General features: G+C 42.8%; 1 protein-coding gene across 2 annotated transcripts in view; it reads left to right on the top strand.

Moving 5' to 3' along the window:
* Positions 1–16,420, top strand: part of ITGB7 (integrin subunit beta 7) — a 140,164-nt gene extending 123,744 nt beyond the window's left edge. For both annotated transcript variants that reach the window (XM_040425792.1, XM_040425794.1), the window contains 10 exons: positions 271–429; positions 528–623; positions 1,551–1,640; positions 1,719–1,856; positions 4,571–4,770; positions 7,029–7,234; positions 8,741–8,963; positions 10,756–10,970; positions 13,452–13,612; positions 14,775–16,420. In XM_040425792.1, coding sequence (XP_040281726.1) covers positions 271–429; positions 528–623; positions 1,551–1,640; positions 1,719–1,856; positions 4,571–4,770; positions 7,029–7,234; positions 8,741–8,963; positions 10,756–10,970; positions 13,452–13,612; positions 14,775–14,873 — 1,587 coding nt within the window. In that variant the 3' untranslated portion in view covers positions 14,874–16,420. The remainder of the gene's footprint in view (positions 1–270; positions 430–527; positions 624–1,550; positions 1,641–1,718; positions 1,857–4,570; positions 4,771–7,028; positions 7,235–8,740; positions 8,964–10,755; positions 10,971–13,451; positions 13,613–14,774) is intronic.
* The last annotated feature ends 279 nt before the right edge of the window (positions 16,421–16,699 follow it).

Here is a 16,699-nt window from a genome sequence, read left to right as displayed (position 1 = left end):
AAAGGGTATGAGTACTTTTTCAAGGCACTGTAAGAGGGTAAATGGTACCTAGACTGCATAACAGAACATGTGCAAGACCAAGAAAGATTGTGAATTGTCTGCAATAAATGTGCTCCTAGCCATAGACAAGGTCTTACATACTGTGGGCTCATAGATAGACACTGCGCTCATGATAGGCTGAAGTAAGATATAGAACATTAGACAATCCCTTTATGGTAGTCTATCAGATATACTAGATCACTTCCTCTATGAATGAAATCTCTATTGCAGGATCACATCGGCTGGAGGAACGTTACGCGGCTGTTGGTCTTTGCCTCTGATGATGTGTTTCACATGGCAGGGGATGGTAAATTGGGTGGTATCTATATCCCCACCGATGGGCACTGCCACCTAAATGAGAATGGAGAGTATTACAACAGTAATATGTTTGTGAGTCATTCTAATCATTATACCCCTAGTCCTCATTATGCCCATTATAACCTCTGGACTGGAAGAAACCTTTCATTCTCCATGTGTCTCTTGTACAGGATTATCCATCAGTGGGGCATCTTTCGCAGATCCTTACAGCAGCCAATATTCAACCTATATTTGCGGTCACAAGTAATGTCCTCCCCACCTATCAGGTGCGTACAAAAAAGACATCTATTTAGGAGGAGTAACTGGGCTTCACTGCCACTGACTTTCCAGTCTGGGATTTAGTGAGCTTCAGACTGACCACTAGGGGTGCTATGCTCTGGATTAATACTGAAGTCCATTCCCTTGTCTTGGCATCCATATATGTTTTCTAGTGTATCTAAGCAGATAATGGAAATATGATGTGAACATAGCCTTAATGCAGTTGGCTCAACTCAGAGATAGATGGCATATCACTTGGACAGGGATGGCCAACCTGCGTCTCTCAAGCTGTTGTAAAACTACAGTTCCCACCATGCCCTGCTGTAGGCAGTCTTTGCATGCTGGGAGTTGTAGTTTTGCAACAGCTGAAGAGCCGCAGGTTGGCCATCCCTGTCCTAGTGATATGCCATCTATGTCAGATAGGTGCAGGTCCAATATATCCAAGTGATATCTATCAAGGTGTGAGATGAACCCCTCTAAGTATACAATTTCATTTCTGTGATTACTCTGTAGATCTCTCACTGCAAAATGTTCTGCTAGGTATACAGTTCATATACAGATGTAGCAATAGTGAAAGTGTCACTTTTTAAACTTTGCACAAATGTACTGCATTAACATGGCAAAATGTTCAACCTACTAAAATACACACAATTTTCCTTTGTATGGTGTCATTATCAAGCCATTATGGATAAATGTGCACAGAGTAGTGCCAGATGACAAACTCAGCTCAGCAAAGTGTGTATTTAGATATAACAGTAGATCCTTTCTTGAGCTATGTAAATGATGGGGTTCTGTAAGATCTGTACTGCAATAATCACTGTAACACCATCTCATTTACTGCTAGGTTTTTGACATTTGCACTACTCCTCATAGAATAAAATGTAAAAAATAGGATAAAACAGAATGCAGAAGGCCGTATTGTTATGTCTTTGTAGGGGCTAAGTGAGCTGATTCCTAAATCTGCAGTGGGTGAATTGAAGGAAGATTCCAGCAACGTGGTTAATCTGATTTCTCAAGCCTACAATGTGAGTAGTTTATACTTTACAGTAGAAAAGCCAAGAAAAGAATTTACAGATTTTAGCTAATTCTGTCTTTCTTTTCAGAATTTGTCATCCACGGTGAACTTGGAACATGTGAAGTTACCAAAAGGAATTCACATCTCCTATGATTCCCATTGTCCTGACTTGACGAAGCAAGGGAAGCCACACGGTCTGTGCTCAGGGGTCAAAATAAACCAAATGGTACGTAAATGGGTAAATAGATAGATAGATAGATAATAGATAAACAGACAGATAGATAGATAATAGATAGAGATAGATAGATAGATAGATAATAAACAGACAGACAGATAGATAGATAATAGATAGATAGATAATAGATAGATAGATAGATAATAGATAGATAGATAGATAGATAATAGATAAACAGACAGATAGATATAGATAGATAATAGATAGATAGATAGATAATAGATAAACAGACAGATAGATAGATATGAGAGATAGATAGATAGATAATAGATAGAAGACAGACAGATAGATAGATAACAGGTAAATAGATAAACAGATAGATAGATATTTGTGTCTCAAATTTTAAATGGAGGTGTGCCGACAGAATCTGTGCAAAATGAACACTTGGGGAGATTTATCAAAACTGGCTTACTTTCACACTAGCGTTTTTCTTTTCCGGCACTGAGTTCCGTCCTAGGGGCTCTATACTGGAAAAGAACTGATCAGTTTTATCCTAATGCATTCTGAATAGAGAACAATCCGTTCAGGATGCATCAGGATGTCTTCAGTTCAGTCTTTTTGACTGATACGGCAAAAGATAAAATCGCAGCATGCAATGCCGGATCCGTCCTTCCGGTCTGCACATGCACAGACCGGTAAAAATGTGAAAAAACATACAAGACGGATCCGTCAGTCCGCATGACAAGCGGAGAGACGATCCATTCTTGCAATGCATTTGAGAGACGCATCCGGATGCGTCTCACAAATGCTTTCAGTCACATCCAGATCAGCGGATGCGGCGGGCAGTTCTGACGACGGAACTGCTTGCCGGATCACACTGCCGCAAGTGTGAAAGTAGCCTTAGTTGCCCATAGCAACCAATCATATTGATTCTTTCATTTTTCCGAAGGAGCTCTGAAAATGAAAGTTGGAATCTGACTGGTTGCTATGGGCAACTAAACCAGTTTTGATAAATCTTCCCCAGTGTTCTTTTTGCACAGATCCAGCATGGCCTCTTGGCAGTCTACAGGTGCCGTGTGGAGGTGTAATACAGGAAAGAGCATGAACAGTTTTAATCTTGAGGAAGCATTAGGCCTTCACTGCACTTTAATGTTTTAACCCCTTCAGTGTAGGAGGTGTGAGCTGCAGCGTTTTTCAGGACATGAGCCTGCATGAATAATATCCCCCTAGAAACCCCCTTTGAAGGGGTTGGCCACTTTCTAAACAAATGCCTAAAATGCCATTTTGGCCACTAGCATAAGAACCCCCAAGACCCCTTATTTTTTACCAGGGCACCCCAATTCAGTGCCCCCCGCTGCCCATGGAAATTGTGGATGCTAGCCTCTGTCGCGTGCCTTGGCAATCAATATGGTGGCGGTCACATGATTAACCAGGGGGCTGCTGCCCCAGACACATGCTCCTCTGTGCTTGCACTGGAAACACTTATTACATGCACAGACACATGAGCCAAATCTTCTGTATCTTCTTTCAATCTGAAATATCTATTGTCTGAAAAAATTCTGTAAATATACCGGAGTTATATAAAAAAAAAACAAAAAAAAAACTGAGATCATTTATAGGCTTCAGCGAATCGACCTATGGATCATAGATTGAGTTGATTTGTTCAAAAACGTCGATGTTAATGCTGTTTCCGTACAGCATTAAAATATACTGGCTCAGTGGAGCCAAACTTCGTCTTGCCCGAAGTCGCGCTAGACTTCGGTGAATTACTACTGTATTCCTATCTGCGTATTTAAAAACATTTTAAAATAGGAATCCGAAGTGGGCTTTGGTATGGGGGGTTCAGCCAGTACCAAAGCCCACTTTGGATTCCTATTTAAAAATGTTTTTAAGTACGCAGATATCATTCAGTACAGTAGGGATTCACCGAAGTCTAGCGCGACTTTGGGCGAGACAAAGTTTGGCTCCATGGAGCCAATACATTTTAATGCTGTACTGAACCAGCATTAACATCGAAGTTTTTGAACAAATCCACTTGGGATCTATGATCTGAAGGTCGATTCGCTCAAGTCTAATCATATAGTACATGACAAACCAGCCCTGTACCTCACATGGATCCAGAGATCTCCCATTCATTGCCCCAATTGTTCTGCTAGGTTTATTTCAAGCTGGCCGATCATGGGGGCATGTCCTGTCTCAGAGGGCTTGTTCTGTCTGCCGCTGCTAGTGGCAGTTGAAGAATGGAACTGAGCATGTGCTTCCATCTCAGGTTGCAGGACAGAGAAATTAGAAAAAGAGCAAACAGCAGGTGGCGCTATACAGATAGAGTTCATTGAATAACTCAATGGTTATACGAAATTTTTAATTACATGCAATTACAAAAGTATTCAGATCCAGGTGCTGGTTTGAAAACTGGAGAATATTTTTTGTGGGACATCCCCTTTAATTCTACATGAAAAATTGTATTCTATGGTGAAAATATGCTTAAAAAGGAATTCATCCTTTCCATTTGACAAGGTTATCCGCACCAATTTCTAGTAAGATTTGCAGTCTGTCTTCGATTTTTGGTTTCTTGGCTGTGGGAGTCATTATGGGTCGCAGATTACAAACAACTGCACTCCTCCCCTCCTCTAGATGGATTTTGATGTATAGGCAGATCTGTCCAGCATCATGACATGCATTTCACAAGATCTTGTGGTTTTTTGTATGAAATAGTAAGGAACCAGAGATTAAATCTGACTTTGTCCTGATTTGAATTCTCACAGGTAGATTTTAACGTGACATTATGGATGGATGAGAAGACTTGCCAGGATGGACTCCAGAGCTTCAAGCTCAGGGTGCTGGGATTCAACGAAGAGATAAATGTGGACGTTGAGCCTGTATGTCATTGTGACTGCAAGGATGAGGAGGCCTTCTCCAGTTACTGCACAGGGGGTTATGGAAACTACAGCTGTGGCATCTGCAGGTGATAAGAGAACTACTCAAGTGAAAATCAGATTCAAGGTTGAATTTGGCCATGTCTGTGCTAACTGATTGTATAAAAAAAACATCACATTATTGTCCACGGGCTCTAGCCAGTAGATGCACCTGTACATGCACAGATGTGTGTGTGCAAAATACACAAGTACAGTCATATGGCCGCATTGACATGATGCCAGAACTTCCCAGAACAGGTTTTACAAAAAGGGGTGGAAGGTTTCCTGAAGACTCATTTGGGAGGGAGTTTATGAAGGCTTCTATACCAGTTTTCTGGCATAGAAAAGCCTCAAGTGTTTGCACAAGCCACATTTTACACAGAATTATGCGACTTTCTTACACCATGCTTGCCACTTTTCTAAAAATTTGGCACATTAAAGGGGTTATCCCATGAATAATGTGAAAAATGAAAATCAGACATCATATAGAACATGACAATCTCTTTTTAAGGCTACTTTCACACCTGCGTTTGGTGCGGATCCGTCTGGTATCTGCACAGACGGATCCGCACCTATAATGCAAACGCTTGGATCCGTTCAGAACGGATCCGTTTGCATTACCATGAACAAAAAAAAAAATTAAAAAATTTTTTTTTTTGTTTTTTTTGTTCATGATAATGCAAACGGATCCGTTTTGACTTTACATTGAAAGTCAATGGGGGACGGATCCGTTTGAAAATTGAGCCATACTGTGTCAACTTCAAACAGATCCGTCCCCATTGACTTACATTGTAAGTCTGGACGGATCCGTTTGCCTCCGCACGGCCAGGCGGACACCTGAACGCTGCAAGCTGCGTTCAGGTGTCCGCCTGCTGAGCGGAGCGGAGGACAAACGGAGCCAGACTGATGCATTCTGAGCGGATCCGCATCCATTCAGAATGCATTAGGGCTGGACGGATCCGTTCGGGGCCGCTTGTGAGAGCCTTCAAATGGAACTCACAAGCAGAGCCCCGAACGCTAGTGTGAAAGTAGCCTAACAAAGCTAGAACCAGCCCTGTACCTCACATGGATCCAGAGATCTCCACATTCATTGCTCCAATTGCTCTGCTAGATATATATTCAAGCTGGCAGCTCAGGGGGTGACGTAAAAGAATGGAAGCAGCATCCCAAATCCATAAATGGAGGTCCAATTACAATCAACCCAAATGCATGCAACGTTTCGCCCACTTCTTAGCTATTTTTTCAGCTCTCCTTCTAGGCTATTTCTTCCTCAAGCATGGGGCGAGCTCTCTCCCTATCACAATGCAGGAGGCAGTTGAAGGATGGAACTAAGCAAGAAAAAAAAACATAGGTGGCGCTAGACAGATACATTTTATTGAATAACTCAGTGGTTATGCTCAATTCTTAATTACATGCAATTACAAAAGTATTCAGATCCAGAAGCTGGCTTAAAAACTGCAGAATATTTTTGTGGGACATCCCCTTTAAAGGGGTTCTGCACTTTGTTTAAACTGATGATCTATCCGATCATCAGCATCTGATCGGCAGGGGTCCGACACCCGGGACCCCCGCGGCCTTCTCACTGTTTACTGCCGGCCGAGTGACGTCACGACTTGTATTAACTGGCCTGGGCGGGGCTAAGCTCCATTCAAGGGAATGGAGCTTAGCCGCGCCCAGGCCAGTTATACAAGTCGTGATGTCACTGAGCCTGCGGTAATAAGTGACAAGGCCGCTGCGCTGCTGGAGCGCGCGCTGCCTTCTCAAACAGCTGATCGGCGGGGGTCCCGGGTGTCGGACCCCCGCCAATCGGATGCTGATGATCTATCCAGAGGATAGATCATCAGTTTAAACAAACTGCACAACACCTTTAAGCTAGGGGATACTTTATACCAAGACCTGCATATGAAACACCAGTCTTAATAAATTCTCTCCTATATTTCTCTGTGTTAATTCTACTCTATTTATGCAGTCTGGAAGGTGTATGGTCAATTGCAGTATTTGCATTTCCCAAGGTAAAAATTAAAAGGAGAAGATAAAATTAATATTTAAATTTGGTTGATGGCTCACTTTTATGTGCAGCTAGTTTTTGTGAGGGTCACTTGTTCCATGGTTCTTTTCAATAGTGAGTTCCCTACCCCAAAACATGTAGCACCCCTAGTGAAACCTGAACTTCTGACTCATATACATGTTCTAGGATGGTAACCTTACAGAATAAGGAGGCTACCAGCTAAGGCTCCTAAATACCAGAAGCTGTCACGCTCTGCAGCCCACGGATTTCATATTACTCAGTGAAGTTCTTCTTTTGCAGCTGCGTGGATGGCTATAAAGGAAAACACTGTGAATGCCACCAAAACAAATATGATTCCAATGAAGGCTGCATCAATGGCGCACTGACGTGTAATGGACGTGGAAAGTGTGAATGTGGGCGCTGCGCATGCAATAAGCACGTACGAGGACAGTTTTGCGAGTGTGATGACGCGAGCTGTGAAAGATATGAAGGACAGCTATGTGGAGGTAAATGAAGAAACAGTTCCCATTGTGAATTCATTCTAAATACTTCATATAAAAAATTACCTTCTATATCCCTGGAGAGTGGTCCAAAAGCACTGGGTGAGCTTCCAACTACTGGTTTTGGTAGTCTGTAGTCTGTGACTGGGACACAAACTACAGACTGTCAGTAAAACGCTGTTGAGATGACACAAATCTGCAGTTGAAAGTGGTATATCAGGGGTGGGTTCTCAAAGCAGATGGCCAGTGTGCATCATATATATGATAGGAACTGTAAATCAGTCTGGATAACGAGGTGGTCTACTCAAAGAGGTGGCCTTTTGGAAGGTTTCACTGTACCAGGAAACCCATCTGGCTTTACATGAGAAATGTAGTTAAATGATAAAAAATTATTTCTGCTGCCACTAGGGGGAGCTTAGTGCTTAGGGATTTGTTTATTATAAGATTTGGTGGCAGTGTATAATTTCTTATGGAGTGAGCTCCCCCTAGTGGTCACTGCAAGCAGGCAGAATTTTATCATGTCATTCTATGGCAGTTTGGAGGAAAGCAGAAGACTAGAAGCTCAGTATAAAAAACCCTGAGATCTAAATTCTATAAAGAATTTTTAACCAGTTTAGATGAAATACAGTTAAATTACATATATATGCTTTTCTGCCCTAGAAAACTTCCATTAACACCTACACCATCCTAACCGTAGATGCCAATTGTACATAAATCCCTGTAGTATCTGCAAAATACAGAGGAGAAAGAGGGATTTTGTCATCTCCACCATAAGCACTAACAGGCTTGGAACCCCACTTTAAAAAATCCAGTGTTTGCCCCTGGTCTACTGCCTTCTTTGAATGGAAGATTCTGACAAAAGTCATAAATACATGTGAGAAGACCCTATTGTGATCTTGAACCACCATTGACTAGCATTGCCATACACCCCTTTGTCACTGCTCGGAGATTTGTTACTGAAAATATGAAACATTATTAGCAAAGGACTATTGAAGTTAGATTTTCAGTAAGAGAAATCTCTGAACAGTGCCAAAGGGGTGTATGGGTTCTACAGAGCCATTCATTCTAAAAATCAGAGGAGGGAAGGAGAAAATGAAACGGGTCTTTCCTGATATTGAGGTCATTAATATATGATTTCAGGGGGTCCCCCATCCTACACCCTCCTGCAAAGAAACTAGCACTCTGAACGGAGCCGGAAGCAGAGCTCCATTAAAAGTGCAGTGGCCGGGCTGGGTTACGGCCATTATACTTTGGAGCTGTGCCTGCAGCTAAGTTCAGAGTGCTAGTGGTCGCAGTTATCAGCTGATCGTGGGGTGGGGTGGGGTGGGTGCAGGGTGTCAGGCCCTCACCGATTGGATAATGACCTACCCTGAGGGATAGGTCATCAATATCAGGAAAAACCCTTTAACTCGAGTATTACCCCATTATGACCAGGACTTGTTCCTTATGGCAAGCATTGGTAGCTAGAATAATTCTCATGGATATAGGTAAATGTTCTTCCTTCATTTTCAGGTCTCAGCAGGGGAGTCTGTAATTGTGGTACCTGTAAGTGTACTTCCAACTACACCGGCAGCGCATGCGGCTGCAGCCTGGATACCAGCGCTTGTATGACACCTAATGGTATATGCAGTGGACATGGAAAGTGCCAATGCAGCAAATGTGTCTGTGACAAGGGCTACTTCAACAAGCTGTGCAGTGACTGCCCTGGATGCCAGACGCCATGCCAGAAGTACAGGTAACTACAAGGTTTTAGCTGGGACTGCACAGAGCCAGATTGCTAGCTTATAACCCTTAAAGGGATTGTTCCACCATTACATATCATATTTATTTTATAAACCATAAAACATGAAGCATATTTGCCATGTATATGCTTATAGAAAAATGATTCAGCAAAAAGTTATGCCATTTACTTACATAGTATGGTACCACTTGGTGATCAAAGCAAATAGCAACATGCATGTCCATGTACTGAGCTGAGTATTGCTGGTCATGACCAGTCATCCTTCCCACAGCCACGTTTCTGCATAGTGATGACAGCAGAGCAGATAATAGAAATAGGAAGAGACACATTTTTATAAGCAACTCTGTACTGAAGACAGGGAAGAATAATGATTTCTATTACCTGCTGTGCAGTGAAAAGAAGATCACTATGCAGAAACCTGGCAGCGGCAGCATGCCTGACCAGCAATACGAAGTGCAGTAGATGGACATGCACATTGCTATACGCTTTGAACACCAGGTGGCGCAATACTAAGTAAATGTCATAACTCTGCACCTGATGGCTTTTATAACAGCATGTAAATAGCAAATATGCTTCATTTCTTACTATCTATAAAATACATATCACACGTAATGGTAGGCATCATGTTTAAAGGGAACCTGTCACCAAAAAATCGCCTATTGAGCTGTTAAGAGTACCTTATAGTGCTACATAGTTGTGTCCTATAGCACTTTTTCGTCCTTTTCCTGCATTTATCGTCACTGAGAAATCGATGTTTTAATCAGCCGCTGCCCCGTGTTTCAAGTCAGGCTTGAAGTCAAGGGGGCAGCGGCCTAGGCATCTCCAATCCTGCTCTCCCCGCCTCCCGCCGCCTTGATTGACACGCCGCTCTCAGCCCGCATGCCCCCTTGACTTCAAGCCTGACTTGAAACACGGGGCAGCGGCTGATTAAAACATTGATTTCTTAGTGACGATAAATGCAGGAAAAGGACGAAAAAGTGCTATAGGACACAACTATGTAGCACTATAAGGTACTCTTAACAGCTCAATAGGCGATTTTTTGGTGACAGGTTCCCTTTAAGTAGCACAATGTCTGAACAGAGAAGTGAATGGGAGCACACTGTGAATGCGTCGCCACCGCTCCCATTCACTTCTATGGGCCTGATGGAAATAGCCGAGCCAGTGCTCAGCTATTTTCTGCAACCTCATAGAAATGAATGGAGGGAGGCTGCACAGTGTACCACTCTTTCAGGCCTCCGTTCTTGGTGTACGTCCCAGAGGTGGGACCCGCACCTATCAGACAATGGGGGCATATCCTCTTTAACTGTTCATTTGCATATAGATTAAGCAAGGTATAACCAAACGGCGCAGTCGTGTTCCAGTTGTGATGCGGCCAGTTGAGTATCACGCATCCCTATGGCCTCAGTGGGCTCAGATTAAACTAATGAAGTCCACATTTTTTTAGTCTGTCTTTGTTAATGGTCGCTCAGTATTGAAGGGTCTGCACCGCAACAGCTCGGTTTCATTAGTTTAATTATAGCCCACTACAGACTGGTCAACTGCGCGGTACACAACCAAAGCCATGTTGTGTCACACCCTTAAAAGCCTTTGTTCACTAGAATAAAGCAACGGATCAAGTGAAATTAAGTGATATCACTACATGCGGCTGAGCTGGCCCCGCAAGGCAGCATGCTTAGTTTATTTGTGAATTTCCTAGTGACATACTCTCTTTAAATGAATTTCTTTTTTGAAGTAACTATAGATCATAGCTAGAAAGTTACGTTTTTTTTCTACTTATTTCTTGCAGTGCATGTGCAGAGTGTAAGGCGTTTACAACCGAACTGCTGAAGGAGAACTGCACCCTATACTGTGGCCATGTCAAAGTCACCATGCTGAAAGCTTCAGAGTGGAGTGGGAAGGAGAAGGACGTCTGGTGCCAAGAGAAAGGGGAAGACTCACTTATAACTTTCCACGTCACGGAGGATGGAGATTTCGTTCATATTCTTGTAAAGGAAAAGCAAGGTGATGATGATGGTTTTTGTTGAAAGTGTTCAAGAGCAGATAGGAAGTCCTCCTACATCACATCCTGTAGGGTGGAGTATGACAGTAGGCCATGCAGACAGACTAGTTTTAAGGCCGATTCATTGGCCTGTATTTGTGGGAGGGGCACTGCTGCCTATATCAGGACAGCATGCCCTCTCCCTCAACGAACGTCGTTTCAACACTCCCACCCTTAGTTTCTCACACCAAGGGGATGCCCTCCTTCAGGTATCCCCACAACGGCGCGGTTTCGGCACAAATCTAACCGCTTTAGTTATACATCAACAGGTAGGAGTTACGTTCTCCCATCGGTGCCCTGACCACAAATGATATTCAACTGAATGGCCTGGAGGAGTGACAAGCAGTTTCTGAGTCAGGGATGTGCTCAGACTGAGCAGTTGGTCCTTTCCTTCCCTTAATTTCTAGTAAAAGAAAAATCTCTCATAGTAAATAGAATTGAAAATCTGTGCTTCGTTCGTAGACCAAATAGATATGACATTCACCATAAGAAAACACGTTTAGAAAAACTAAAATGCAAATAATGTCTGCCCTGACTTTAAAGTAGTTGTGCACCTTTTGAGGTAGTTTTGGCAAACCCTCATCTTCCTGAGCAGATCTGTGAAGAAAAGCATACCTAGGCTCAGTTCACACTCAGTTATTTGCATCAGTGATTCTGAGCCAAAACCAGTAGTGAAGCTTACTCAGAGGTAAGGTATAATAGAAAGATTTGCACCTTTTCTATGTTTTTGACCTGCCCCTGGCTTTTGCTTACGATAACTGATGGAAATAACTGAAGTGTGAACTTACCTGCTTCCTAGGGCTGGCTCCTTTATTTCATAGCCACCACGTGGAGCTGTAAAACAGTCTACAGAATACAAAATCTAATAACATAAACCCCCCTCCTCACTCCTAAATAGTGCCATAGCTAAATAGATTTGCCTTCCAGGGTCGTAAGAAAGTTGGGTTACCACCAAGTGGAACAGTAAGGACTCTTTCACATGAGCGTGTCCCTTGTGGAAATCATGCTCTGTGAGAGAGGGATTGTGCGGTCTAGACCACAGAACTACACAGCATTATCATGATTGATAATGCTGTGTGCCCCTTTGTGAATTTTCTGTAACAGAATCATACTGACATAAAGTTGTCAGTATGATTCTGTTACAGAAAGGTCACGCAGAGGGACATAGCATTGTCAATCATGATAATGCAGTGCGCTTCTGAAGTCCAGACTGCACAATCCCTCTCTCCCACGGAGCCCGATTCCCGCAAGGGATACGCTCGTGTGAAAGAGCCCTAAGACTGCAGAATGCTGAATCTATCAAGATAAATTCCTGTCCTCACTCCTAAATAGTGTAATAGCTAGGCAGATTTGCCTTTCAGCGTCCTAGGAAAGCTGTGTTACAATCATATAGAACTGTAATAGACTGCAGAAAACAAAATAAGATAAATCCCCCTCCCATTCCTAAATAGTGAGGGTCCAGGGAAAGCTAGGTTACTTGCACAATGTAAGAGTAACATTTCATGGTCAGTGTGTCCACCTCCACAAGACTTGTAATCCATGTATCCAACATGGATGAATGTCAAATTTGCCTATACAGTGAGAAATCCCTGACACTTATATAGGCAAACTTGACATCCAGGCACCTAGGAAGGCTTGGTAGCACTTTCTGTAGTGTTAATGCCCTGGTACTGCCTAGTATCCCTGCACACATACAGGGGGAGGTTTTGTAAGAAGCTGCAAAAGTTTTTTTTTCAGCTTCCAGCTCTTTTACAGTGTTCTGAGTGTCTATTGAAGTGAATTACGTGTTAAGCCCCACCCCATTCCCAATCTTCCTGTTTGCCATGAGCTCAATGCACCTAGATTTTGGAGTATATTGCACCAGAATGTGGAGTAATGTGGCACCGCTTAGTTTAGAGAAGTTATCTGCGAATAGCACAAGGAGTGGTGGTTTAAAGAAAAGGGGTATCTTTGTGGGAAGAGGAGTGGCCTAATATGCAACATTTTAAAATAAATTTGCCCCACAATTCTGGGGGTAAATTGTTGTCTCAAATTATGCCAACCAATATGGTATAGAATTAGACAAAAGTGTCTATCCATGTACCATATTTATTGTCCAAGCCTGAGCCCCTGTGATAAATCTGGTGAGGGTATAGGCAACCAGTCTAAGGTTACACCTTCTATAGGATTAGTAAATCTGCCCCAGTTTTTTATCTTGATGAGAAATGCCCTTTTGGGGGGTCTGATCTGAAGTCTGATAAAGATTGGGGTCTGATTGTGGGATCCGATAAAGTTTGGGGGTCTGATCAAAAATATTTTTCTTCTCTAAAACCTAGATGCATCTTATGATCAAGTGTGTAAAAGTAAAGAAAAATCTGATTTCTATTGAATTTCTGCTATATTTATAAAACTCGCTAAGTCTTGAACTGCTGGAAACAACAAACTTTTTATTTTTATATTTTCAGAGATCCAAGATCATAGACAGAAACTCATCCTGGGCTTGGTTCTGGGTATAGTTTCCTTTGGGTTACTCGTTATTATTGTGTATCGAGTCACCGTGGAGGTGTATGACCGTCAGGAGTACCGTCGCTTCATGACAGCTCGACACCAGGAGCAGTGGATTGATGTCAGTATCTATATAATACTATCAGAACTTATATTGATCAATGAGGGCACCATGCACAATGACAGAGACCAGAGCTCCTCATACATTATTTACTGATAACGCTATGCAAAATGACATCAAATAAATTATACATTTAGGCTTCATGCCCATGGCTGTATTATGGATCAGTGATGAATGGATCTGTAAGTCTCCATAGCCTGCTGTCGGCACCATACAGTGCCTCTGATTTTATAAGGGGCCACACAGAGGAACACTCCCAATGATGTTATTAAACTATGTTATATGAGGTATGTTATGCTTTTTTGGAGGAAGAATACAGTGCCTTAAAACAGGGGCATCATTACAGTGGCACATGGAGTACCTATGATTCTGATACAAGGACCTTTTGGGACGCAGCATGCTGCTCTAAAGGGTCTGAGTGCACGATAAAGCTCTGTTCATGTGCCCTAAAGATGATTAACTTTTTACATCATTTGGTTTTTACCCTGAAGAAAAACTTTTTCTAATAAAGGAAAACTTTTTTCCTACTGCCTTTCTTCCTCTCACCACAATACTAAAAAACATAATAATTATTTCATATACCCCTTTCCAATTCTTGAATAGGAGCCATGTTGCCTTGAGGTACAGACAGTAGCCTCAGTATCACCCATCAGTTGTTACCTATGCTGGTTGGCTGACACTGGGGAGAAAGTGTGGTTGGCTTTTGGGGGCACATTTGGGTTGGCACAAATCTCTGCTGCAGAACTTCATTTGTAAGAGAAAGCTCCCACTTCAGCAAATGACATTTATCATGTAGAGAAAGTTAATACAAGGCACTTACTAATGTATTGTGATTATCCATATTGCCTCCTCTGCTGGCTTGATTCATTTTTCCATCACATTATACACTTACGACCACCCTGTAATCCAGCAGCGATGGCCATGCTTGCACACTATAGGAAAAAGTGCCGGGAACGCAGGAACGCGCATAGGCTGCTGCTTTTTCCTACAGTGTGCAAGCACGACCACCACTGCTGGATTGCATGTGATGGACAAAACGAATCAAGGCAGGAAAGGAGGCACTATACACAATCACATTAGTATATTCCTTTGACATCTAGTGTTCGGCCTCAGTATTTGCGCCAGTAAAAACGTTTAAGTCATGTCCTTTGTTTTTCTACAGGCCCAAAACCCGCTTTATAAAAGTGCTATAACCACTGTGGTAAACCCACATTTCTTGCAAGAAACACTGCAAGAAACCTGGGAAGTACAAGAGAGTTAATAGAATACATGAACCAACAACATTCAAGAAATTCCCAAGGGTTTCAGAGAACATGTAGACATAACGGATCTCCAACACCATGCTGAAACACTGTAGAGGAAAATGACAGAATTGGTGTATGTATACCAAATATTAATAATTAATATTCCCTTTAACAAACACAAGGACTAAAATTGTCATGAAAAATACAGTAATATCCACTGGACACCGAACAACAAACTACCTTCAAATGGATCTTTTGTTAGGAGAGGCACCCTGATGATAAGCTGATTGCAAACTAGGACCCCCAGCAATAATGTACGGAAATCCAGCAGCAAGTGTTCAGTTTGCCTGCAGCGCCTCCACAGGAGAAATCAAGCATTAAACTGAGTCCACTGAAAAGCACAGATGTGACATTCCCTCCACTGCAAAGGATGCACTTTGTAGCTGTTCTCTGCTCCGGCTAATTGAAGGTCACAAATAAGGAACGTCCTCTTTATCATCCTGGAAGGCCTCTAACTGTCATCAACTCAAGGGGGAACAGCATGTCTCTCATTGCAGGCCAGATTCTGGGCACACACAGCTTGGGGTCTGGGACAGGCAATACCACTTCTGGTAGTTGGGTGGATGATTTAAATCAGGGATGCTCAACCTGCAGCCCTCCAGCTGTTGCAGGACTACAACTCCCAGCATGCCCTTATAGCTGTAGTCTTTCCAGGCATGCTGGGAGATATAGTTTTGCAAGAGCTGGAGGACAACAGGTTGGGCATCCCTGCGTTAAATTATACCTGTCACCTTCACTATGCTGCATAGTGTAGTGATAGATCTTCTGATTTCAGAGGTCTGTCACTAATGGTACGGCAGTCAGTACTTTTATACGCCAGCGCAGTGAGGGGGATGAGTCCGATGAGGCTTGCTGTCCCCACTGTGACCTGCCTCTGGAGGATGATTAACAGGTTTCCTACCTTTGCAAAGCAGGAGGTGGGGAGAGGCAACAAGCAGTATCGGACATATCTCGCCCGCAGCGTTAGCTGCACGGTTTGGCATGTTAGTACTGACTACCATCACAGAAGTGTCAGACTGCTAAAATCAACGGGTCTGCACTACACTATGCCCTCTGTGAGGGCAGCACAGTGCAAGTGACAGGGCCCCTTTAAGCCCTACAATCAACAGCCATTTTTGATACCACAGCTGAACCTCTCTTCAATAGGAAAGTAATATCAGGGAATATTATTTGCTGTATGAATTGACTATACACTGATGTTTCCTTAACTATGTAGTCGTCCTATAAAAGTTTCTCAAGGGCTTGTAAAAGCTTAAAATCTAAAAATTCTAGTACATTTTTTTTGAAAGTGTTAGAAATGCACTAAATATAATTTTACTATTATACTTTATGTATTCATTTTCTAATTTTACAACCAAGAGGCCTCCTGAATCACTATAGCGGACAGAGAATCCGTACACTACAGCTAGGTATGTGGTGTACGGATACTGAGTTGTATTATAGGCGCTAGAGTGAGCACTGTCCTGATGAGAGCACATCTCCCAGCCTGTATCTCCCGCTGAAAGCTCTGCCATAGAATATCAGTTCTGGACACTCCGCACTGCGATGTTCAATGCAGAGGCTCCAGCAGAGCGTAGCGAAGACAGGCAGGAGCTCTGCACAGCACATCGCTGCTCCTGCCTGTTATTGCTGTGCACTGCTGGAACTTCTGCATAAAACATTGCAGTGCAGGGTATCCTCACACAGCACATTGCTCCTCTTCTAATGCCTAAAATGCTATCAATTTCACTAGGGAGCTGGCCAGACACATCAATGCCCAGCCTGAGAAGAGCAGCACTCGCAC

Source organism: Bufo bufo, chromosome 3 (assembly GCF_905171765.1).
Source record: "Bufo bufo chromosome 3, aBufBuf1.1, whole genome shotgun sequence".
NCBI lineage: Eukaryota > Metazoa > Chordata > Amphibia > Anura > Bufonidae > Bufo > Bufo bufo.
The sequence above is the reverse complement of the archived record's forward strand: the minus strand, read 5'-3'. Positions and strand labels throughout refer to the sequence as shown.